Source organism: Numenius arquata, chromosome 18, assembly GCF_964106895.1.
Source record: "Numenius arquata chromosome 18, bNumArq3.hap1.1, whole genome shotgun sequence".
NCBI classification, from domain to species: Eukaryota; Metazoa; Chordata; class Aves; order Charadriiformes; family Scolopacidae; genus Numenius; species Numenius arquata.
The window spans coordinates 4,417,040-4,441,384 of record NC_133593.1 but is presented as its reverse complement, the minus strand read 5'-3'; the positions used below and the strand labels follow the sequence as shown (position 1 = coordinate 4,441,384).

The 24,345-nt window shown below is 48.2% G+C and overlaps 1 protein-coding gene across 1 annotated transcript in view; it reads right to left on the bottom strand.

Annotated features, from left to right (window-relative positions):
* Positions 1-7,691: 7,691 nt before the first annotated feature.
* Positions 7,692-24,345, bottom strand: part of CAMKK1 (calcium/calmodulin dependent protein kinase kinase 1) — a 55,885-nt gene continuing 39,231 nt past the window's right edge. The window contains exons 10-15 of the mRNA XM_074160566.1: positions 23,660-23,713; positions 22,176-22,249; positions 17,704-17,791; positions 17,005-17,133; positions 15,844-15,947; positions 7,692-9,269 (exon numbers count right to left, since the gene is read on the bottom strand). Of these exons, the coding sequence (XP_074016667.1) occupies positions 9,197-9,269; positions 15,844-15,947; positions 17,005-17,133; positions 17,704-17,791; positions 22,176-22,249; positions 23,660-23,713 (522 nt within the window). The 3' untranslated portion in view covers positions 7,692-9,196. The remainder of the gene's footprint in view (positions 9,270-15,843; positions 15,948-17,004; positions 17,134-17,703; positions 17,792-22,175; positions 22,250-23,659; positions 23,714-24,345) is intronic.

The following is a 24,345-nucleotide window of genomic DNA, read 5'->3' as shown; positions in this document are numbered from 1 at the left end:
CTCATTAAAAGCTTTAATTACAGGCAGGAAACGCCGGTGGCAGCTACACACTTTAATTGCTTCACCTCAAGCTGGCGGCGGGTTCAGCTCCCTTCCTCGCTGGCAATCCCACGGTGGCCGGGGGCTGCCATCCCCATCCTCGTCCCCATCCCGCAGCAGGGCTGGGGGGACCCGCAGGGCAGGGAGGAGATGCTCATGCGACACCATCCTGTTGTAACAATGAAAAAAAAACCCACCCTGTTATGCAAAAAAATTTTCATTCACAGGGATTTTGGTTGACCCAGACTAAGCAAGAGCATCCCCCCTCCCCAGAACAGCCCTGGGAAACCTCCTCTGCCCAAAAAAACAGAGCTCAGCCGGGCAGGGGGGGATGCAGGGAGGGATGCGGGGAGGCCCCATGGGTGATACGAGTTGTCCTGGCTGGTGTCCCCTAATGGCTTTGCATACCACACCCCGTAAAATCAGAGAGGTGTGAAAGCACCTCTCTGGGATTTACGGAGAGCTGCCTTGGTGCGGCCTTCCCACCCCCACCCCACCCCCCCCCCCCACACCCCAGCCCCGGCATTAAAATAAATGGGGCGCAGAAAATGGGCATTCAGACCACGTTAGTGGCAAAACATTGATTTACTCAAGCGAAGAAACTCGGTCAGGGCTTGATGCTGGCGGCTCCTGGCTGTGTTTGCTGGACCTCCCCGGCAATTGCTTTGAAAAAGAACACGGTAAACAGCTTTTTCCTACTCAAGGAGAAGAAAACAAAAAAAAAAAAAATCCTTGAAATGTTTGGGCAGCAAAGGGATCGCTTTCACGTGTAAGATCATTTTTTGCCCCCCAGTTAAACCAAAGGAAAGAGGGAGGGGGATTAAACAGCCTCTGCTGGAGGGAAGCCTTGGAGGCGGCCACAGAGCAGCACAGGTAACGACAAAGGGTGAAGTTTATAAAGGGGATACTCCTGGTTGGGTCTGTGTCATCTGAGGGCTGATCACTGCCCCTTTGCTGGGGACAGGAAAAGCCACATCCCTCGCACAGCCCAGCACAGCTTTGGCTGCTTCCCCCGTCCACCCTGCCCCGCATCCATCCCACCAACGCTGCAGGTATTTTTAAGTGGCAGCCCCGGCTCCTGGGGCTACACTTGGAATGACAAAAATGTGATTCAGAGGTCGGTTTGGCTCCACCTTGGCTGTAACTAAAGACTCAGGCTTTTGCTTTAAAACCACCACCCGTTTATAGCCCAAAGTCCAGACAGCAGCTACTTACCAGCACCCGAACCTGCAGCTCGTAAGGACACGCTCCAGCATCTAATATCAGACCCAGCAGACCCATCTTCCCATCTTTTGTTGGAGATCATCGTAGAAAAGTTAATTTCAGCCTGAAGAGGCAAAAAACCCAACCCCAAACAATAAACTAAGCAAATGAACTAGAGAAATAACATTGAGACAAGATTGAGCCTTTGGAGCTCATTTCCCTGCGTGAACCCTGCCAGGCAGCGATGCCCCAAAACTGGATGCTTTGGACCAGATGATCCCACTTCTGGGGCTCGTCTGCTTAGAACCATAGAATTGACCAGGTTGGAAGGGACCCTCAAGACCATTGAGGCCAACCATTAACCCAGCACTGCCGAAATCACCACTAACCCATGTCCCCCAGTACCACGCCTGCCTGGATTTTAAATCCCTCCAGGGTTGGTGACTCCACCAGTTCCTTGGGCAGCCTGTTCCAGTGTTTGATAACCCTTTCGGTAAAGAAATTTTTCCTAACATCCATCCTACACCTCCCCACCCCAGTTCTCACACCCACCAGCCGCTCTGATTATTTTTGTCCCCTGTCCCCCGTCCCCCGGCAGCTCCCCAGCCCATCACCTCCCTGCAAACCCTCTGCCCGGGCAGCCGTGCCTCCTTACGCGGCTTCTGGGGATTTTATCGCCTCTCATTTCCCTGCAGAAAGAAAATTCTCCCGCTGCTTTGCCTCACTTATCCCTCCCAAGCTGTTATTACTCCTACTTACACAATTCAGAATATTATTCCCTCCTGTCACCTTAATTTCTAATAATTAGTATTTGGTGCAACGCTACAGCAGAAGTCAGCTCTTAATGAATATTATAATAAGCACTAAATTATAATTTACTGCTGAAGAAATCCATTTTGAAACGCAGCCCATTTAGAAGAAAATGAGGGGGAGCGCCTTTCAAACCATTTACCTGGCTGGATCAAAACCCAAATGGAGTCCCCAGCGAGATCCTGGAACGACTGTAAACCCTGGGGGCATTTGCTGGCCTGGGACATGTCACCGACCATGGCTTGGGGCTGGATGCGGGGTGGTGGCGGCGACGTGACCCACCGAGGTGGGACCAGGACACCGCGTCCCTGGGGAACAAGAACTTACGCAACTTCAATATTTTATTTACTCTCTGACAAAACGCTGGGGTCTTAATCCACCCAGGGTGGGAACGGGCGATAGCATTAAACCAGGAAAAGCGTTTGTGCATTAACGAGTCCTCGATGTCCCCATTCACACACCAGGGCCCCCCCCGCTGGTCCCTCTCACCGAGCGGTTTTCCTTCCTTTCCTTCCTGGTGGCAGCGGGTTCAGCCCCGTTACTATGGCGCTGGGGCACATCTGGGCATGTTTTTCTGAGCTTATCACGCCAATCGCTGCTCCCGTGGCACAAAGCAAGGCGCCACCGTCCGTACCCGCTCAGGCTCGGCCGCTCGGGATCACCCCAGCACTCAACGACCCGGCCCCAAAGGGGGTTTCGGCTCTCCAGGCACTGATTTGGTGCTGGTGTGCCAGAAGTATGAGAAAGAAGTTAGGAAATCCAACTAGGGGAAAAAAAAAAAAAAAAAAAGGAGGGGGAAAAAAAAAAGTTTAAAGTGATTTTTCAGCAGCTGCCTGGACCTGCAGGAGCTGGGGATGGAGCTCATCCCCCCTTTCCCCACACAGAGTCAGCCCGTGCCCCTCGCAGCTGCCGAGCCCCGGCCATTTCTGCCCTCATTTTGGGAGAGCTGCAGCCGTCCGTCCTCATCACCACCCCCAGAGAGGGTCATTGCCTTCCCAAAAACACAAAGACTGGGCTTGTTAGGGATAGAAATAAAGCTGCGTGGCTTATAAAAGTCAAGCAAAACCCCCTCTGTGTTTTAAACGGGGCTGCACCCAGAAGATGGTCATCGCTAGATCCTTCCTTACACGTAATGGAGCCACAAAGTGCTTTTTGCTCAACATTTCCAAACTAAATAGCAGGTTTTTGTCTCAGGGTGATTTGCTGGGAAACACCCGTCATCATCTCGGTGCGCAGTCTGTCACTGCATGCAGAACGGGAAAACGAAGCCACAACATCCTGACGTGGAGCACGGACGCGCCTCGTTACCTCTGCTGGCTGTCGGGGGAGAAGCGAGGGTGGGCTCAGATGGGGATGGGGATGTGCTGGGATGAGATTCCCGGCAGATAACAACTGGCTCAGGGCACAAAGGGGGCTCCTGCTTTCTTCAGGGAGACAGGTAAAGGGAGGTCAGGGATTTCCCAAGCTACGGCCACACTTGGAGACTTCACCAAAGCAAGTAAAATGGCAAAGCCCACCTAGAAACAACGTGGGTCGTCTGGCAAACCTGAGTGTTCAACCCCCAGAGCCATCCCCTCCTGACAACACAACAGCGAATAACCCCACTCCACTGGAAAAACACGCTTGAGGACACAATACATCCAAGTTTTTCCTTTTTCCATTTCCTCCTGCTGTCTGGGCGCAGCTGAGGACCTGGACCCACATGGGAGACCATCCCTGGCTGGAAAGGTTTTGTTCTCCCTATTTCCATCCCTTGACTGCAAAGCCAAACAAATCAGCTTCTGGGAATCAGAAGCTGCGCCCGGTTTGTTTAACCAAAGGGAACCTGCACTGTACACCCCCCCCCCCCCCCCCCCGAGTGATGAGCTGTTTGAGGGGACACCCAGCGTTCAGGGGACTCGGCTCCTCCTGGGCACCTCATCGGGGTTCTCAGGAACAGGCCGCAAAGGCATCAGGAGAACAAACAAAGCACAGGGCGCCTTAGTGACACACAGGACCCCGGAGCCAGTTCACAGCCTGTCCTTCGTACCTCGGGTCCATTCAGACTCAGAGGGTGAGAGCAATTTCCACACCCCTGAACTAACGGTTGTGTTTAGTATTAGTGGTTCTTGGGTGGAACATCAACGATAGGTGATGAGACATCACCTTTACCTTCCCCCCGCCCCGTTTTTTTGGTATTATAAGAACCAGAAGAGAGCGGTGCCTCCGTGTGCCTCACCTGGAGGAAGGTCCTCAGAGCACTGTGGGACCAGCCACCCAGTCCTGCCCAGTAGCACCAGACGAGCTCAGGTTTTGCTGTGGATTCCACAGACGCGCAGAGCTCACTCCAGCCCAGCCCGACCCCTCCTTTTCAAAGCAAATTGCACATTTCTTCAGAAGCAAATGCAATTAAGGCAAGGAAACATCACAGGTCACATTACAGCCAGATGCTGTAACGGCTGGGGATGCGGTACCAAAGCACAGCGGGTCCCTGAGCCTCCATCCAGGGAAAAGCCTGGCAGGGATGAGGGGAGCGGTGGAAGCCCGGCAAGCCCCTGGTTGCTGCAGTAAAAGCAGAGCGAGGGCTGGAGCAGCAGAGAGCCTGCCAGAGCCGGCAGCAAGAGCCACGTCAGGAACCCCACTGAGGCCACGTCTCATTTCTGTAGACTTTATTGTCATTTTCTCTTCAGTTCTAGAGTACAAAAGCATGCAAAAAATAGCATCTCTATTCATGGTACATATTTACAGTGTAACGGCCATGTGCCATTACAGTACTGAGTGCATATACATCATGCTTAAGTGATAGCATAGTACACATTTAACATCAAATATAATAAGAGACTTAAATAATAACAGAACAGGCCTATAAATCAGAAACAGCAGCAAAATTACGGCACAGAGGATCCAAATTATATCCCCAGAAATTGCAATTTATTTTTTCTTGAATTTACACTAATTTTTTTTTTTTTTTTGGAACGCTTTGACTTGATGGCTTGTGGTTACTGACTGAGGACCTGGGCATTGCCAGCAGCGCCTCTGAGCAGACATGGCTTTCCTGCAGGGAAGGGAAGGTGCAAGGCAGCGACCAGCTCTGGAGCTCCTTGCCTTCCCCGGTCCTACGGGAGGCTGCGTTCAGAGCAACGGGGTCATGGGATAATCCAGGTTAATTCAGGTTGGGAGGGACCTGATCAGAGCACTGTCTTTCACAGGAGTGAAAGATCCCTTTCACTGCTTTGCTCAGCAAACACCTCTGTAAATGTGCCCTGGTGAAGTGGAGAAGTTTGGTACCCAAACAAAGTTACAGATACACAAAACCCTCACTATCTGCTTCTTCCCTCTGGCAGAAAGGAGCCATTCCTGCCATCGCCATCCGACACGGAGGTGAGACCACCCATCCCAAAGAAGGACCAACTTTTATTGTAGCAGAACAACACTGAACAGGTAGCAAACCCCTGAAGATGTGGGCTCTGTGTCTGGCAATCACCAGTGAAAGGTGTCCAAGACTGAAAATGAGCCTTTTAACTGGCACAGCCAGGCTTCCCAGAGACAGCAATCCTCACTGCGCTTGCTTTGAACCTCTCGCATGGGCTGCGCCATCAAAGGACAACCTGCTATCGTGCTACAGCTCCTCACACATCTCACCGTGCTGTTCGGTGTAAGGAAGCCCAAAGCACCAGCTACGGGACATCGCTCACTGCAGCCGGGGGCGATGAGGGGCTCAGCACCAGCGAGGGCAGACGGGACCCTTAGAGAGAGACGGTGCCCATGGTTGGTGGGATGAAGCTCCTGGCTTTCTTGGGCAAGATGCAAGAGGAAAAGCACTGATCCAGAGAGAGCAAGCGAGCTCTCACAGCCACTCACCACAGAAATGGAAAAAACCTCCTCCAGCCCCTGTCGCAGCGCTGCTGACGGCTTCAGAGCTGGGCTGAAGGGACATAAAATTCCTCCCCAACAGCTTCCCCCCACAAGTCTGGCAATAGGCATTTTTGCAGGAGTCCTACCAAGTCTTTGAATAAATCTGAGTGGTTTTCTCGCTGCTAGCAGACCTTTTTCATTCCATTTCATGCATGTTTTCAGGCTGCTGTCTGCAAAGCAATATGGATGGGTTCTGGACATATAAAGGCGGGACCCACAAGGCTGGGAGATTTGCTGGAGAGGCAAGGTATGACCAAAGCTCAGCTGTACAACTCTGGTTGCTCCCTGGAGCTGTGGAAACAGCTCCAGAAGGATTTCTTTCAGCAGAAAGGGCAATTTTTTCAACATAGATTTTGAGATAATTATGAAATGCACCCATTTCCCCCATTCCCCTCCAAAACTGAAGCGATGCTCCAGCTATCACTAAAGGAACATGACACAGAGCTAATTTGTAATTGATCATTTGTTTGGTCGCGTTAATTGATGCTGAGAACAGCTTTCCTGCAGCCTTGCCCTGAAAGCTCCCACCCCCTTGGGCATTACTAGAATAACCCCAACAACTGGCTGGATTAGCAAAATGTCTCTCCATCCCCAAATTATTCTTACCACATATTAAAAACACAGTAAATAACCCCACATTTGCAGTCTTAGAGCTGTTTAGGCACCACTCAAGTATTGCTTAGAGCTCAGAAGAGCCATGGGGATAAGGATTACCGGTACTTCCTCTTTCCCCAGGGGTAAAGTGACTTCCCAACATGTGTCTTTGTCCCAAGATCATCCCTCTGTGCAGTTCAGGGGTTCCTCTGGCATCGGAGATGTCCCCCCCGCTGCCGGCAGCCTGGTCCTGCCACAGCAGAGCTCCACCATGGCCAGCCCTGGGGACACCAGTTGGAGAGACATTTTTCCACCATTTTTCCACAAATAAGAGGACAGTTTGGCCCCACCATTTCCCTGGGGCCGCTCAGCTCAGCCTCTGGTGCTCAGCAGAACCTGGTGGTGTCCCAGCGCTTTGTCCCCAGCACAGACCTGTTTGCATCCAAAGACCATCCCCTCCACAGGCAGCGCTTCCTCCTGGCCAGTCCCTCCTCCTGCTTTGCAGAGCCCCCTGCACCCTCAGCCTCGCCAAGACCCCATCTCCATTTGCACTCCCTTTCACCAGGTGGTTAAATCTTCATTACAAGGCAGCAGGGTTCAAGCAGGTGCTGGAGCTCACCAACCCATGGGATGCATTCTGGTGGGCGGCCGAAGCGGAACCACAGGTCCTCGGAGGATGCTGAGCACAGTTGATGAAGGCAGACACACAAATGTGGGCAGGATATACCATCTGGATGCGAGTGATGCAGAGCACAGGCCCAGAGCAGTAACCTTTACAGGATACAATCCCTTTGCCTGCTTTAAAAATTAAAGGTCTTCTTAATAAAGCACATTAGCTGCAATGCTATTTCCCAATTTGCCAATATTTACAGGCGAGACACGGGGCAGAGCCCAGGCTGGCGACTCCTTCTGGGCATCCCACCAAGGTGGCTAAAGACCAGCGAGGGGAAATGCAGGATGGGGACTAGGAGCAGAAGGCACCAGCAGCAAAGCCCAGTTAGGAAAACATTGGGAATCACCAAACTAGACTGCAGTAAACAGAATGGGAACACCAGTACACCAGTCTCTACCAACAATCCTCATACACAAAATTAGGGGACAAAGTCCCAAGCCCTCAGGATTAACCTAAAAAAAGACAGTAAGATGATTATGTAGGAACCAAATTTAATTATGTCCTTTATTTAAGTACTATAAAATAAAAATCCAATCCCATTGGCTTCCCAGAGGCATGTTCAAACTCCATAAAGCTCAAGGGAAAATATTGATGTGTATTTTGATGGATTGATGTCACTGGTTTTAACTCTCCCAGTGCAAGAGTGAAATTCCTGATTAAACACAGTCCATACAGTCAACAGCTACTGAAATGGCTGCATTTGCACTTTTAAGTGCAATCTCTCTCCTGTTGTCAAACTGTAGAGATGAAGCTTCTAATCCCAAGTTTAGAAGCAATCTATGGATAAAATAGCAGCATCAGCACGTGCATAAAAATTACAGTCTTAAAGTAAAATTAAAAATTAAAGCCTTAAAAAACCCAAAAGATCAAGTTTTGATCTGTGTTCTGTAGCGTTCCTTAGCTTAGAAACCCTCCACCAACACCTTCCATCTTGAGGAGCTCTCCCAAGTTTGGGTCATTGATCAGGATATTAAAGTTTAAAAGCATCAGGTACATAATTTTAAAGGAGCTAAGAAATGAGCGAGGGAAAGGAAATCACCCTTAAATAAAATTAACTCAAAACCCACCACTTTTCCCCTTCGAGAAGCAGGTCCGTGCGCACAGGACAGGGTGCAATCCCAGCTCTCTGGGAAGAGCACACTTGGTGCACTAAAGCCTTTCCATTAACAGTGTATCCCAGTGCTCCAGATCTCCACGATGTTCAAAGGCTCACTGCACATTACAGAGAATATCGTGTAGTTTTCCTATTTTACAAGACAGCCCCAGCTAAAGCCATCAATGCCAGCAGGATTTACGCTGTGCAAAACTGAGGGATAAGAAGAGAAGGGAAAAGGAAAGAAAGGCATAGAGTGACAGTGCTCACTCCAAAATGAAGATCCCATCCTCATTTAACCGATATCCATAGGAATTTTGCTGCCAGCTCCAACAGGAGCAGGATGTGTCCTCGTACACAGAAGTGCTTTACCTGTGCATTAAATAAAACTGTTGCCCTCTGACGTAAGATCTGGCTCTGACGTAATTTTTTCCCTCCCCAATGCTTGAAATAGAGAATGGAAAAAAGCAAGGAAAAAGTCTCTGGGGTGAACGACCCATGAGACAACGTTTGGTTTGCTGCGTTACGAATGAAACTATATTGATCGGCCAGGACACCCAACTACAAAGCCCACACGTGAAGCACAAGTGGAGAGCAAGGCACACATGGAGGAGCGCAGCCACCTCGCACGAGGAACGCAGCCACCCACGAGGCCGAGCCAGCCCTCTGCCAGCCACGCTGCCCGAGGACTCGCTCTTCTCCTCGTTGCTGCTCTGTTCCTCCTTTCTCATTGTCTGGGTTGGTCTGTTTTGGGGGTTTTGTGGTTTGTTTTTTTTTTTAACTTTGCAGGCCCTGGACTTGGTGATGAGGGTAGATGTGTGCTAGACAACACCACAATGGGTACAACAGCAGCAGCACGTGAGCGACCAGCCTGCGACAGCCAGGCAGCTTCAGGACGTAGCTTCATCTTCACACACATCGGGCAGCTCCGGGTCCCTGCCTCCTTCTCTGCTCCCTTGTTTTCTATGGGAATGGCAAGGAAATAAAGAGATTATAGGCACATAGCAATACAAGAAATAAAGCAGGGGGTGTTTTTTCCAATAGGCAACGCAGGTGAACAACTTCAGTACTACAAGGGAATAGCAAAGAGCCAGCCTGTTGTGCTGGTACCACACAAACAGCCCAGCTCAATGCGCTGCAGGGCTGTGCAGCTTGTGCCTTTCTTGGTCCCCGAACCCCATGGATGAGCTTTGCACTTCACGAGGGCCCTTCACCTGGCTGCAGCATCACGAAGAGGTATCTGGTTCTTGGAGAAAGTCTTGCAGACCATCAGCAATGCTTCCAAATTATCTGGTTTCTATTTGGGGAGTTCTGGTTTGCTTTTCTTTAATCTGATTTTTTTTTTTTTTGAAAGATCAGAGTGATGGCTTGGTACTATAACTGCTTCTCCAAAGCTCTGCTGTAAGAGACAATAAAAACTGAACGCTTCTACCAGAACCCAGCTTGCCCTGCTCAACAGCTGTTTGATTTCCGCTTCTGTGAGTCCGGTCCCCAAAATTGCTCAGCACATGAGAGCAGCAGTCCCTAAAACATGGCCAAGGTAACTTACTTGCATTGTATGTACACCACGATAGCTTCAAGCCTGTCCCCCTGCTCTTAATTTTCAGTGTCTTCTTCTACATAGAAGGCTTGAGCTTTGCTGTGGTGGGATGGGACGGAGACGGGACAGGACACCTACCTCTGCCAGTGGGGAGGCAGTGTGGATTTGAGGGTCTTGGAAAGACACTGAAAATACACCTAGGGCTGTGCCAGTTTTCAAAGAAACCAGAAAAGATCAAAATCATGTTCCCTACTCCATCTGCTCCAGCAAAGCCTGGCAATAAACCTGACCTTGAACCTGGAGCATGGACCATTTCCTTAGGGAGGCAACTTGAGAAACAGCCCCCTTTTCGGTTCCTGTCATCACCCTCTTTAAACGATTTATCACCCTGCACAGGAGCAGGAGCTCCTTTCTCTGGCACAGTACATCTCCCCGCCTGCAGCTGCCTGGAGAGTCCTGCCGAGCCTGCCCCGTGCCTGGGGTGCGTTCAGCACTCCCTGAGCATCCTCTGCCTCTCCAAACATCCTCTGCCTCTCCAAACATGGGAGAGGTGCAACACAAATCAGGTTGACCTGCCGGCTGTGCAGGGTGGTGAATATCAACTAAATTTGAGTTACATGCATGGCAGCTGTGATCAAGGCATCAGCACCCTGCAGTCTGCAAGGGAGCCAGGGCTCATGCTGTGAGGCCTGAGGCTGAACGTGAATCTCCATTAACTAACTCTTTTTAAGAAATAAGATTGTTCCTGCTACATTTGTTTAAACCCCAGGGGAGTGAAGCCTGACCTACACAATTATCCAAGAGACCATGTTGCTGTTAACCACAGTGGCTGCAGGAAGATCACAGCCACTGGGTATTTACACCGTGTTTCATGTCCAGCAAGGAACGAGCCTCACACCACTTCCCTCCGAGACACGGGCAGCACAGGACAGGGATGGAGTGGGACAACCTACAGAGAGCTGAATTACAGCATATACACACACACGCTCCTGGTAAAGTGCTGAATTCATCCACCGAGCCCCCGTTTAATACCAATAATCTGCCCTCGTCTAGGCTGGTGATGTCCCCTTCCTCTCCGCTGAGGACACAGGGAAACCAGCCACGTGCAGGCTGTGCAGACACTCCTGAAATACATCCTGAAAGAAAAAGGGCCATTCCTCATTAGGAGTTCTCTATGAAAAAAAATGTAGTGGCAGGCAGCAGCACCAGCTGTCACCAACAGCACCACGTCTGTCCCCATCCTCTTCCAACTGCCTTCTCCTAACTATTTTTGGAGAATCTCTGCAAGTCCTTCCTCACTGGGAGTGGGCCCCATCCTGGCTCTGGCTCATCCATGCATCTCGGAGCAGTAAACTGGGCAAGCCAGAGTCTCCAGAGCCATGGAGCTGCTCCCAAAGGGATTTAGAGGCTTATGGTTATTTCCCAGCCTCTCACCCCAGACCCGATCTCCCCAGACCTGGGTGGAGGCTGTGTCCTGCCTAAAAAGTAGTTCTTGAGACTTCAGGGTGAGAAGTTTAAGCGGTTTGTCACAGTTTGCATTGAATGCTATTTTGTTATTTACAGAATTAATCGGACTTATTCCTAGAAGGGTCTGTGCAACTGGTCAGACAAATCACTGTGTTTTAATGAAGTCCTGGCTGAGGTGGGGTGGTTGGTCACACAGAGCAGACAACTTTGGTCAGCCCAGAGCCCTCCCAGCACTTCATCAGAGGCAGAAGCACAGGGCAGTGGTGGGACAGCCAGAGCAGAGAAGGCTCCAGCTCTATTTCTTTTGCATAACCACTAAATATTAAACCTGAGCCCAAATTACAAAGTTCAGCCTCAGCCTTTCCCAAATTCTGTGATTCTTCCTCTGCAAACCTGGGGCTGAGCAGCAATTCTTGCTAAAACCCAACCGGCTTTTTTCAGCCTTTCCCTACCAAAAAAAGGCTGAAATGCCAAAGAACCACAAATAATAATAATTAAAAAAGTATATATAAACATTAGTGCCACACACACAGAATTACTGCAGTAAAATTGCTCCTACAGGAAGGAAGGAAGGATGGAGCCAAATGCTCTCACTACCACACAAATCACGCAGGCTGAGGAGAGGACACACATTTCTACAGCACCCAGGGGAAACACAAACACTGAATTACCTTAAAGACGGATGCAAATATACAGATGGGTTTAAGAGGAGCCTGTCCCTGAGAGCAAAACAATGAGACAAAGGAAGAAAGTGATCATGAAGATGATGGCAGCAGGCAAAGGAGCTTGTATTTCTGTACCTAACAAGCAGAGTGAAATGGAGGATGGAGCAGTAGTCACATTTAATTGCAGCTTGAAGGGACAGATGGGGACAGGCACTGGTAGCAATGGTACAAACCCACTCCAGCCCCTACTGCTGCTGAAAACTCCAGCTGTGCTTTCCTGGGCCATGTCATCTGGCACCTCTGGCGGTTTTGTGTCCCATCACTGTCATGGCATCACCACCATGTGCCATGGGACATGCAGCGGCTGTGCTCAGCACAAGCAGAGCCACACGAGCACGGGGCCACCCATTGGAGTGTTCAGCTGAGGGTGGGTCTTTGTCAGGGAAAATCCTGTGCCACAGTTGGTGCCTCAGTCCTTAGTCAGACTGTAAGGATACCTACCTGCACCATGGGGCATGGCTCGTCCCATGAGAGACACAGTTCTCTTTGCAGTGAAAATTGATGTGGTTTTTGGTTGGGTTTGACTCTGTTCTGACAGTGTCTATGTGGTACCTATCCAAAAATCTTCCTGGGACCGGAAATACAGACACTAAGCACTAGCAGAGACCAAGGGAGCATCTTTAGAGGAAACACCTGGCAAATTTAAACCCAACCTGCAGCTGTTCCCTTGTCACAGATGGTGCTGTAAACCCAGCTGCCCCAGTGCCATCTCTGCAGCCTATTTTTGAGCAGCCCTATGGCACCGAGCCCTGGGACTTTCTCAGCACAAAGCCCCCAGAGGCAAGTACCTCTCTGCTGCTTTGGGAGAAGCTCCTTCTGCTCGGAGACCTGGGTCAGCCACTTTTTTACCTCCCTCTCCCTCCTGGCTTTCTCATGCCTAGCCTACACGGACAGTATGGTCCTAAGGGCAGTGACGGCTCTTTTGCTCTCTTTTTGGGAAGGCTGGGAGCAGGGTAGGTTTTCTATACACAGACTGATCCCCCATACAGGAGCTGACAACCACATTTCATCAATAGTAATAGCAGCCATAATGGGAAAGTAAATTGGGTCTGTCAAAACACAGCAATTAATTTGATAGGTAGTAGTTGCAATAAATGAGAGTAATAAGATGTGGTGAAGCCAGTGCTGACTCAATTAGGAGAAACCTGGAGCAGGCAGAAGAAATGTAGCAAACACTGCTAACAAACCCAGAACTTAGCTGTGAACACTAAACAGCTAGGTTTAAAAATTACTCTGCAGCTGGAAATGTTAGAAATGATCAGTTGTTTCTGCAGCCACCTGCATCTTCTGGGAGATCCTGCACAAAAGGCAGGATCCGGTGCCACCTGGACACTCGGCCCTGGCTACCTCACAGCTCATGGGGTGACATGACAGCCGGCAGCACTCACACCGCTTCTAGGTGTGCAGAGGTGCTACTCGTGGGAGAGGCAGCCACTGCAAAACAAGAATTGCTGAACGGGGGCATCTTCATTTTAGTTCCCTTCTATCTAGTAAATGTGCCTGCCATTTTAACAGCTGCCTTTTAAACTTTTCAATGCTACTAAACAAAGCAATAAATAAATCCAGGAGATGATTTGCTACTTCCAGGTCTAAGGAGTTCTAAAGAAGCCTTTTCTCCTCCCAGTACTAATTTAAAAACCATTTCAAATTGCTGGTGTCTTGATGTTGTCCTCCAAAGGAACAAAGGCTGTGGCAAACATGAAAGACCTCCTGCTATCGCAAAGACTTCTGCAGGAAGCATTTCCAAGAACAGAGCCCAGCACACTGTGTACAGGTAGTGCAGGGAGAAAGTAAAAAAAAAACCACCACAAACAAATCAGAACACACTACATGATTTACACTTTCCTCCTCCCCAAATCCCAAAAAATGAGCTGTTACACTGGCTCCCTTCTCTTCCTATTTTCTTAAAGGACAGATCCATTTTAAGGATCATCAATTAGGCATCAAATACCAGAAAGACTCAGCTGTCAGAGGATTTCCTGCAAAATATATTCTCAGTATGGGCACAGATGTAAGATGCTTGAAGCAGCAGCAAGTGGAGCTCTGGCAATTTCACATACAGCTAAAATAAATAAATTGAGTGTGAAACGGGAGTTTTCTAATTGCCTTTTTTTATTATATAGAAACACAACAAGTTATTTTCCACCTGTACCGGAAGGAGATGCAATACAATGAGAGCAATATTGCCTCTCTGTAAAGACACTGTCACTGGGGAGGAGAAGCTCTGTGGTGGAGAGCTTGGGAACTTGGCAAGTGGCTCATTTTTCCCTTGGCTCCTTGTAAGCAACCACACAGCAGCGTGGCCAGAAAGCGGCAATGGCTTCTGACACTGCCTTTCTTGCAAGTCCCACTTCTGGGGTGCCACGTCCAGCTACAGGGGTGGAAACGATGCCTGACAGGCAGGAAATCTACAGAGCCTTTATGCTACAACAATATTATCTGTTCCTGCTAGGCCCTAGAAATTTATAGTCATCCAGACCCATTCAAAATTTACTTTAACTAACAGCGCTATTCATAATATTTGCACTGATGTTATATTTTATGTGTGTATTAAGGGCGGTTTTACTACAGAACAACCCACTATGAATTAAGAACTGCACGGGCTTAGTGTCTAGCTCTGTTTGAGCCTGTGGAAATAGCACTGTAATCAAGAGATAACTCACTGAACAATGAACATTCCCATTTACACTCGGTTCACTTAAAATCAATGCATTAGTTTGAACAAATTTAAAGCAATTTCCATTAGATTCAACCAGTATGGCATTTTTCAAAGTTTGAAGTGCGGTGAGACTCTTGGCACACCCTCAGGTGTGCCACACCTGCTAGATATGGTACTGGGATTTGGGGTGGAAAAGGATCATTTTGGGACAACACAGCATTGTTGTGAAGTGTAGCCATACGGATCCTGTGGGGTAAGAACATGAAAATAGGTGGCTAATTGTCAGGTCAGGCTAATTGTCCAGATGTAACCTACTGGACTGATGGCCCAGAATCCTGCCTCTGAAAGGGATCAGTAACAAAAATGAGGCAGAAAGATTAAGAATCAAGTAAAGGACAGAGAAATCCTCCCCCCACCTCTGTACATCCAGACCATTGTGCTTTAAAATTGTTGACGAACCTAATCGTCATTAATTTGTCTATTACTTTCTTAATCTCAATATAGTCATTTATATCCAGCCTCCAAAATAACCTGTTACAATGTGTTCCACTATTTCATAACTGGCAGTGTGAAAAATACTGCATGTTTTCTTAAATGAAAAAGCAATGTTAAAGCGTTCTCCGCTGTCTGCCCATGTGTCTCCACGGTGTCTCTGCCCAGACTTGGGCCCCAGACCACAGACAAACCACATCATCTGATTTTGAGTTTATAAAACATGCAAAACCACTTATCTGGCACCTTTCTGTTGTCCACAAAAAGGAAAGGAGAATTAAACCCTCCAACACATATCTAGACTAGACTCTAAACTTATTTTACATCACCAATCTCTAATGGATCTTTGATCGCAGCATATTATAAACGAACAGGTTAAAAACCAGACCCAAGCTTAGCACCTTACATGTGTTTAGGCCAAACCCATCTTAGAGAGAGAACTGCATCTATAAAAAGAGCTTTTAGGCTGCTTTAATGCATTGTATTTTAATCCTAGAGGACTTGAGGTAGATTTTATCTTCAGTGCTTGATTTAGAAGGGAGTGTTTTTTCCTTAAATCCTACAGAAAAAAACTCGCAAACTGCTTCCTTCATCCTCCCCACATACCTTTACTCTGCACGTACCGCAGAGCCAAGCAAGGCTGTATATACGTACATCAGCAAGTTCCCTGGAGCAGACATGGACCTCTCCTCCCGTCTCGTCTGAGCCTCAAACGGATTTCCAAAGGAGCGTTTTCTTAGCATGGCCTTCACTAGGATCTTTGAGGAAGAAAAACAGACCAGTGAGAATAGCAGGATGACTGACTCCTTGAAGCTAGTTCAAAGGAGTCTAACAACAGCTTCTTTAATAATTCATACATTTAACAGCATTATAGCTGGAGCACAAACTAAAGGAACCCACAGAAGAGCTATCTGACTTCCAGGCAGTGACACCACCACTCCCTTGGGCAGTGAGCTCAGACCCCTGGACACACACCACTGCTAGCAAGAGGTAAAGCAGAACCTGATGATCACTGCCTGCCACTCACAGTGGTCCAAGGCAGTGAGAAAGAGGCACCAGAGCTCTCCTGGACCATCCTCCCAGGCAGACACCATGCAGGGAGTGCCACCAGCTCCCGTGGGTGGGTGCAAAGGTCCTGCTGTCAGGGGAAAGGATTTTTTTCACTCCCCAAGCTGGCTGTTGGGCAAGCGTCTGTATTAACATCACACCACAAGAGCTTTGAAAATGGTTCCTCATTGTGCTCAGCATCCCTCTCCCCAGTACAAGGAACCCCCAAAGGCACTTAACATCATAGTAACTGCCTAGAGCAGACCTCCATTTGGCTACACACAAACTGCTGAGAGAGCCCCGAACACCCACTTGTGGTCCCCTAAGGCTGGCAGGCAAGTGCCAGCCATACACTCCGTTGACAGATGTCCTCTCCCCTGCTTCTCTGGCCATGTCACCTCCAGGTTTGGAGCCTTCATTATGAGGATCCAAACGAGGTGTCTTAAAACCTCTACGTTAATGAAACAAAACACACTTGGGATGCTTCTGGTGTTCTGGGATGTCTGGTGCCAGACACTTTGAGCAAAACGTGCTTGATGTGTGACCCTACAGCTTTTATGAGAGCAGCCAGCCAGATATGAACAGCACTGCTCACACAACCAGACCTTGCAGTAGTCAGACACAGAGTTCACACTGGGTTGAAAGGCCAAGTTTCTCATGCCAGGAGCACACGTGTACCCTCTCCAAAACTCCTTCACCAGTTGAAAGCTTCAGCAAAGTACCGTGCTCTTGACCCTTGCAGAGGATGTGGTTGTGGTTTATACATACCACAGCTGGCAAACTTGGAATCGTCTTCACAGAGTTCTTCACCTCCTCCTCCGTCACCTCCACCACAGTACAGTGCTCTTCCTCTAGTGGCAGGGGCTCCTCACCATCCTTCGTTAGCCACGGATGCACCTGTGTGGGGAGGAACACAGAGAAAGCTGTAGCTCTCCCTCCTACAGTCAGCAATAAGAGAGAAGTGGGGCACAGGACTGATTATGGGGGTAAGCTGTTGGTACTGCTCCATTTTCCACTTCCAGTGATGCATCTCAACCCTTGGAAATCACTGCATTAGATGGTGATAGAAACAGATGTGCTGCTTTGAGTCTGTTGACCACACAGGCACCAGAGGAGGAACATGCTTCCAGCCCCTGTAACACAAGTCCAACGATGACAGCACAGGCTCTGCAGCTAGCAGTCCCCATGATAATGTCAATTCTCTCGGGGATTTGCCAAAGATCAGCCAGCTTTTGAGTAATTTTAATTTAAATAAGTAAACAAGAAAGCTTTTGTCAATATTCCCCAAGCAAGCAGCAGCGACAGAGCTGTTAGACGCTGCAAAATGAGCACTCTCCCTTTCCGAAGCGTTGTGCCAGAGAGAGCTCCCAAAACAAACACCGGGAGCAGCTCTGCCTCATTAGAGGGTACCAAAGGAACAACAAAATCATTTGAGACAAAAGACTATAATATCAATGTCCAATTTACCTTAATTTCAGGGACTGTTATCCTTGTTTCTGGATTTTTATCGAGCATGCGTAGGATCAGTTCCTTGAGCTCTTCGCTTATCTGTGGTCTGAGTACAGAAAATTGCAAGTATATAGTTAACAGGGGAATTGTAAGTGCTCAAGGCATGAACAGTCCTTACTGCGGTTAGTTGGTAGAGAATCTGCTCCACTGAGAAGATATTTTCTCTGCAAACCCTGCTTGTTAAAGGAAGGTCTAGTTGTCTTGGCTCCTTCTCAGGCATCGCGGTCACTGCTACGGGCTTTGGTTATCCTGCTCTGCCCACTAACACAGCTACACGCTCGCAAAAGGCAGCGCAAGGGACCAGGCAAATGGATTGCAGGACATTTTAAAAACCAACACATTATAGGGGAATTTCAGAGGACTGATTCTGGGACAACACCACATTATTGAGGACAGAACTGGAGCTGGACTCTACGATACAAGAAGAGCACAACCCGATATGCAGAACCTGCAGCATGAGTAACCACACGCTGGAAGAAACATCCCCATTTGACATTCAGGTTCCCAGCTAAGCTTACAGGTTGTGTTAAATTGCTTCCATGAACACTGATGGCAGCCAGTTTGGCAACTCGGTATTTCCTACCTGTATAGGTCAGCCTTGGGGTAACAAAAGGAAGAAATGACTAAAAGAAATGCATCTGCCTGAACCCAGAAACCACCCTATTCACACAGAGCTCTTGGTCTTGCAGTCTGTCCCTCTAGACCAAAGGCTTCAATGATTTCTGTTGCTAATGGTGCAGGCAAGGTCCTTAAAACACACTTGATCTGTATGATCAAAGTGCTACTGAAATAAAATGCCAGCGTTATGACAGAATCACATTAGACAGTTGAAAGTCTGTATCGCAAATGACTTCCGAGGAGCCGCATTTCTGCATGAAGATGGGATTTGGCAGCTCACTCCCCAGCTGGGCTGGATTTCAGATAGAAAACAGTGATGAGGACCAGGTGCTGTGCCCACCTCCTCTGCACCCCCCACAAGCAGAGGAGGGAATAAACTATCATAAACCTAAATGACCACATCACAGTGAGGGATATTATAATCTGATGAAAACAGAGCTGCTGTTTAATAATTTATGAATACTTTCTGTGGACTTTGGTTACAGGTTCTTAAACAACCACAAGGAAACACTGCTCGTTCAGTGGGAAGGGGCAGAAAGTGGGTTCAGTTTAAAAGTCTGAACACCTTCAGAGCTTCATCAAGGGTCTGCAGAACACAGGCAACATGGGCCAGACAAGAGGAATGGCAGGATGAGTCCCTCAGAGACTTCCCAATTCCCAGGCTGCACCACGGGTGACAATTTAGGTGGGAATGGGAAGAACAGTGCTGCTCTTGACATGAGCTCCAGGCAGAAAGGAACAGCTGTGGGGAGTGACAGGGCATTTAGCAGGTCAAGATAAACAGACTCCTACAGGAGGACCACACTGAGACATGTGAGATGGTGTTTTTAAAATACTTATCAGATCAGTGCCAAATTGGCAACAGCTTTATTTAAAATACAAGAAATAGAATTTATAATCACCTAAAATTTCTGGGCACCAGATTGATTTCTACAGAACATAGGATTAACATCACAAGGAAAAGCCCTGTAAAGAGGACCACAAAATTTCAGGTGGGTTATAGCCAGGTAACAGAGTGCATCACCCTGTCTCCATTTTTGCTGCTTCTGCCATGGTGCGCACTGTACCTGATGGCATTTTTCATCTGAAAAGCCTGCGCTATCTGGAATTTCTCACAGTGATAGTCCTGTAACAGCTCTCAGGAAAAGGCCAAGCATCACAGAGCTCAGCACCCATTTGGGAGGGCTGCCAGCACCATAGATCATTTTACAGGGTGCCCGCAGGTCAGAGAACATCATCCTGGGCTTCAGCTCTTCACCAGGAGGGACAATGCAGAGCTTCTGTCTCTCTTAATACATGTTTGGACAGAAACTTCTCCAGCTTGCTTTTTAGTCATGCCAGGATCACTGGGGTGTGAGCTAACCCCATTTACCTTGTGTCAAACCAAGGACTCATTGACATGAGTAAGAATTCCAGAGCGATAAATATTTATCCCAGTGTCTCTAAGGGAAGGGAAGGGACAACGATGCTGGTACAGTCAGCTCCATCTCTGTCCTAAAGCTTGTCAGGAAACAGGCAATGAGTTTCCATGGACTGTCTGCAAAGAGGAATGTGTCTTTTGTAGCCATGGTGAAATAAATTGAAACCAAAATACTCCTAACTGTAGTGAGGTGCTAATTCTGTGGGAGGTCAGGGTGGACCCAGTCCAGTGAATTCCAGCTTTATGTACGTCTCTGTAACTGCCTTTATCTAGCAAACAGATGTAGTTGAGACAGCCGTCAACACCCAGTAACTCTCTGCTCCTCCAATAACCTGACGAGGGGTATAGCTTTTTTTAGACTAGGAGAGGTCACCGAAAAATCCAAATAAATCATGCAGCCCAATTATTGCTGAAGGAAGTGTCTGAATGAAGAACAGGTTCTTAGTACAACCCAGTTATCCCATTAAATGTTAATAACTTACTGCAGAGACAGATGGGAACAGTCACTGGTAAGCTGACTGCTAACCCAAATATATGATGGCTGAGAGAGGATAGGCACTTTGCCAGGACCCAAGCAAGAAGGGAGAAGACTGCCAGGGAAACAAACAATTTTTTTTTTCCCTGCTGCAGTGCTGTCAAGACAAAATCCTGCCCTGACCACAGAGCAACTGGTGGGAACACAGCAGCGTGGCATGACCAGCCTTCCTGCTCTTAATGCCTAAAGCCTGGTTAGCTGTAAGGCCTCCCCAACGGCACAGGTTTGGCTTGCCAGAATTGCTCTACACCCATGACTGGGCCCTCCGTTTGCCAATTAACGGGTGGTCTGACCTTGTGGCTGCAGGTCCTTGGGAGGTGCACTCCACACAGTCCTTGGTGTGGGCTCCACCAGCCTGAGCAGAGATGGCTCCGTCTGAGCTATCTGCAGTGGCCGTGCTTCATAGTCAATGGAGAGGTAATTAATGCATCCCATGGAGCCTGGGGCATGAGTCATCCCATCTAACAGAGATGTCTAAAATAGGACAGCCTGAGTACCCACTGCATTCTGCACACTCAGAAGGAAGCCTGGGACTGCCACGGCAGAGGCCGAGCCCTTCGCTATAGGTGCCTAAAAATTCAGTGAGCATCTCACAAAAAAAAAAATAACTCATGTAATAGATGGTGGATACAGGTACATATCACCATCGTCCCTTCCTCTCCAATATCAGATGTGCCTTTCATTAGAGTTTTAACTTCTTCATCCTTGTTTTAAATCATGTCATTTTATCTCTATGTTTTTATTAGAATGAGCAATTGGATCAAGAAGGTTAAACATTCTTTGCTTGACTACTGTGCTGATTTTGGAAGGAAAATAAAGAGTCCAACTTCAGCTACTTCATCTGGTAGCAACCAGGAGAAACAAATTAATCACCACCAGAAAGTCACCAGAGGCCTGAAGACAGAGGAAATGCTGAGGAGTGGCCAGTACATGAAGGGAAAGGCCTGGTGGCTCAGTGGCAGAGACCAAGGACACATTGAGTGTAATCATCTGCCAGCCTCATCTGACCAGACCACAAGCACTCATCACTCAGTCCTTTGACACTGAACTTCCCACTGCTCAAGTGGCATGTGAGTGGCCTTGCCTTGTCCCCCTGCAGCGGTGAGTGCTCTGGCGTGGGTTAGAGGACACATTGTGACTGCAGCTAGCCATCCCACCTAACATAGCCCAGCATCTCCACCAGGCAGCTCTGACTGCGGCCAACATAGGTTTCCTTCACTGACCAAAGAGGAGGGCAGCTTCTCAATATCAAACAGGGAAATTAATTTATTCTTTTTTTTTTTTTTCCATAAGTAGTCCTAGTCTGCCAGCACACAAGAAAAACCCACATTTTCCTGGAGCGTGTTGAAGGAGGCAGAGGAGGGGAGACGCACCAGGCTGTGGTTGGGTATCTCAGGACGAGCCTCCTTTCATGAGACACTTCCCCAACTCCAAGGTAAGTCCATGGAAGTGGCATGTGTTTTCTTAGACTGAGGTCTATAAACCACACTGCTTTTGAAAATACATTGAATTATTCCGGTGGCTACCACATGGGAGAAAAACAAAACCCCAACTAAACCATGCTTCCAGCATCTCCAGGGTCAAGTAGCTGGGGCAGAACTCCCTAGGCCCATTCTGAAACCCCTCCACTTCCAAAGATTTCAGGAGCCTTTTCCTCTAGCTGCTGTCTGCGCAACATAGACATAGGAGCAGCAGAAACAGCTGTAATGCTTGGACAACATCTGTACAAAACCCATGAGAAGGGCCTCACCTGCCCTTGTCTGTCCCTCTGTGGTGACCTACCAGCATTTATGTTGTACAGTGAATAACGTTGAAAAGTGAACTTTATTTTACAGTAGTTGAGTAAAGTTTACTTACTCTTCTGGGAACTCTACAGGCTTGTTCTTGATCCTGTTATGAAGACCCAGAATATATTCATCTATAAAAGGGCACTGTAAAACAAACAAAAGATTTTCCAGTTGTCAGATCTTGGCACTGCTTAGGCGTTTGTCATTCACGTAACAGAAGTTTACTCTCTGAAAAATGGAGATCCTGACACCGGCTGGCTTGTATCACTGCTTTGAGGTCTCTGTGTAACAAACGTCATTTGGAGCTGGGTATTACTATTACAATACCCGTTTTTCTATTGAAAATCCAGATACACGGATTCAATGCATGTTTCTCTTCAGCACAACTTTTTACTCAGGACTCATTTAGACCTAGATTCTGGCTCTTCCTACGTGGCAGGGCAGGCAGTACTGACAGGTGGCAACTGAGTGGTGGTGAATACTGCAGAGGATGCAGGAGCAGCACATTCACAGGCCCCATCAACATCTGTAGCAAAACTAAAGGAGCAGATGCACTTGTTTTAGTGGGTCAGGGGTTGCTGGTGGGCCCTGTCCCAGCCTGTCTGGTCAGATTAAATAATGAAATATAAAATAGGTACAAACCGTACAATATTAACTGTAGAGGGACACGTAGAACAGACAAATGTGTCCTTGGGCTTGTCTTTATATTCCCTTTTTCTGTCCTCCAGTGCTGCCACAGAGGGAAGTAGTATCACCATGAGGTTATACCCTTTCACTTGAGGATTTGGCCCAAATGAGACATCACTATAGATACAGGTCAGTCAGGATGGAAAATATTCTCTTAGGTCAGCAATATCACACCAGCAATAGAGATAGTTCTGCCTCTGCCATCTCCACCAGCCATCTCTTTCCCCTGAGCTGGATGCCTTATGCCTGTTGGGTGGGATCTGCAGTGGCCTGTGCTTGGACAGGAGGTTCAGGGTAACATCCTGCACACACAGACCACATGTACCTGCTCTACTGCTTCCCCTGGGAGAGCATGGGTGGGACAAGGGGTTTCTGGCCACAGGAGAGAGAAGAGCTATGACAGGACAGAGTTTGCAGAAGGCAGCTCTGAAGAACTGGCTCTGCCAAAGTGGTCTCCATTTGGCCCAGCTCAGCTCTGGCAGACAAAAGTTTTCTGTAATCTGGTTTTCTAAAGTGCTGCAGTGGCTTGGGATCAAACCTGTGCCTCTCTCCAGGCTCTATCTGGCTTGTTTCTAAATACAGTCAATATGGATAACCCTCTGAAAAATCATTGCTGGTGCTGCTGATGCTGCTCTGGGTTTGTAGCACAAACTACTCCTCTAAGTACAGGGGCCAACTCTAAAAACCATCCTTTCCACAGATCACAATATCAGCCCCTTCTCATTCACAGGGTGATTTGGGAAAACGGGAGCTAGCGGAAGGTAAATCTTTGCTTCTAATATTTGCCTTTATTTGGAAAGGAATGAGTCAAAAGCCATGCACGCAGACACTCCTATGCAGGGCTCCAGAGCCTGAAAGCCAGCTTACCTTTCCGTAAACAAAGCAGTACAGGGTAATTCCCATGGCCCATACATCAAGTGCCTGAAAAAAAGAATGTGCAGGCAGTAAATAAGATGTAAAACAGATGATCTGAATGAGCTGGACTTTCCCACTCATTCACAGAACATTATTTGTATGTATTTAAGACTTTCTGGTTTACTGTGCAGAGCCTCTCTGAAGTTGGGCTCCTAAAGGCATCTGTAGTACGCCTGGGGAATGAGGACTGTGCTGGGCCAGACGTTGCCTCCCTTGTCCTTGCTGTGGAGTGCAGTGACCAGCAAGCAGCCCTTTTTTTCCTAACAGGAGATGACATCACTCAAGGCTGAACCTCAGAAGTCTTTTCCAGGCAGAAAAAAACCCATTAGATCCTATTCCCATGTCTGCGTTACAGCACTCAGCAGTGCCTCTCACTTTCAGCGGATCAAGACATGATCTCGGTGCCCAGTAGCCCCTGGTACCTCTTGATTATTTTGGAAGGGAATCAAGAGTTTCCTCCTTTCTCTTTGGGCAGAAAAAGGGCTCTAACATGGCTCCTTTTTGGGCAGGCCTCCACAAAGTCTGGCTGCCCACTGCAGGGAACAACCAATGTGAGCTTTGCCTGGACTGGACACAGAATCAGAGCTTTAGTTTTACTTAAAAACCACCCCAATCTCCACCCCAGTCCCTGGGTGGGC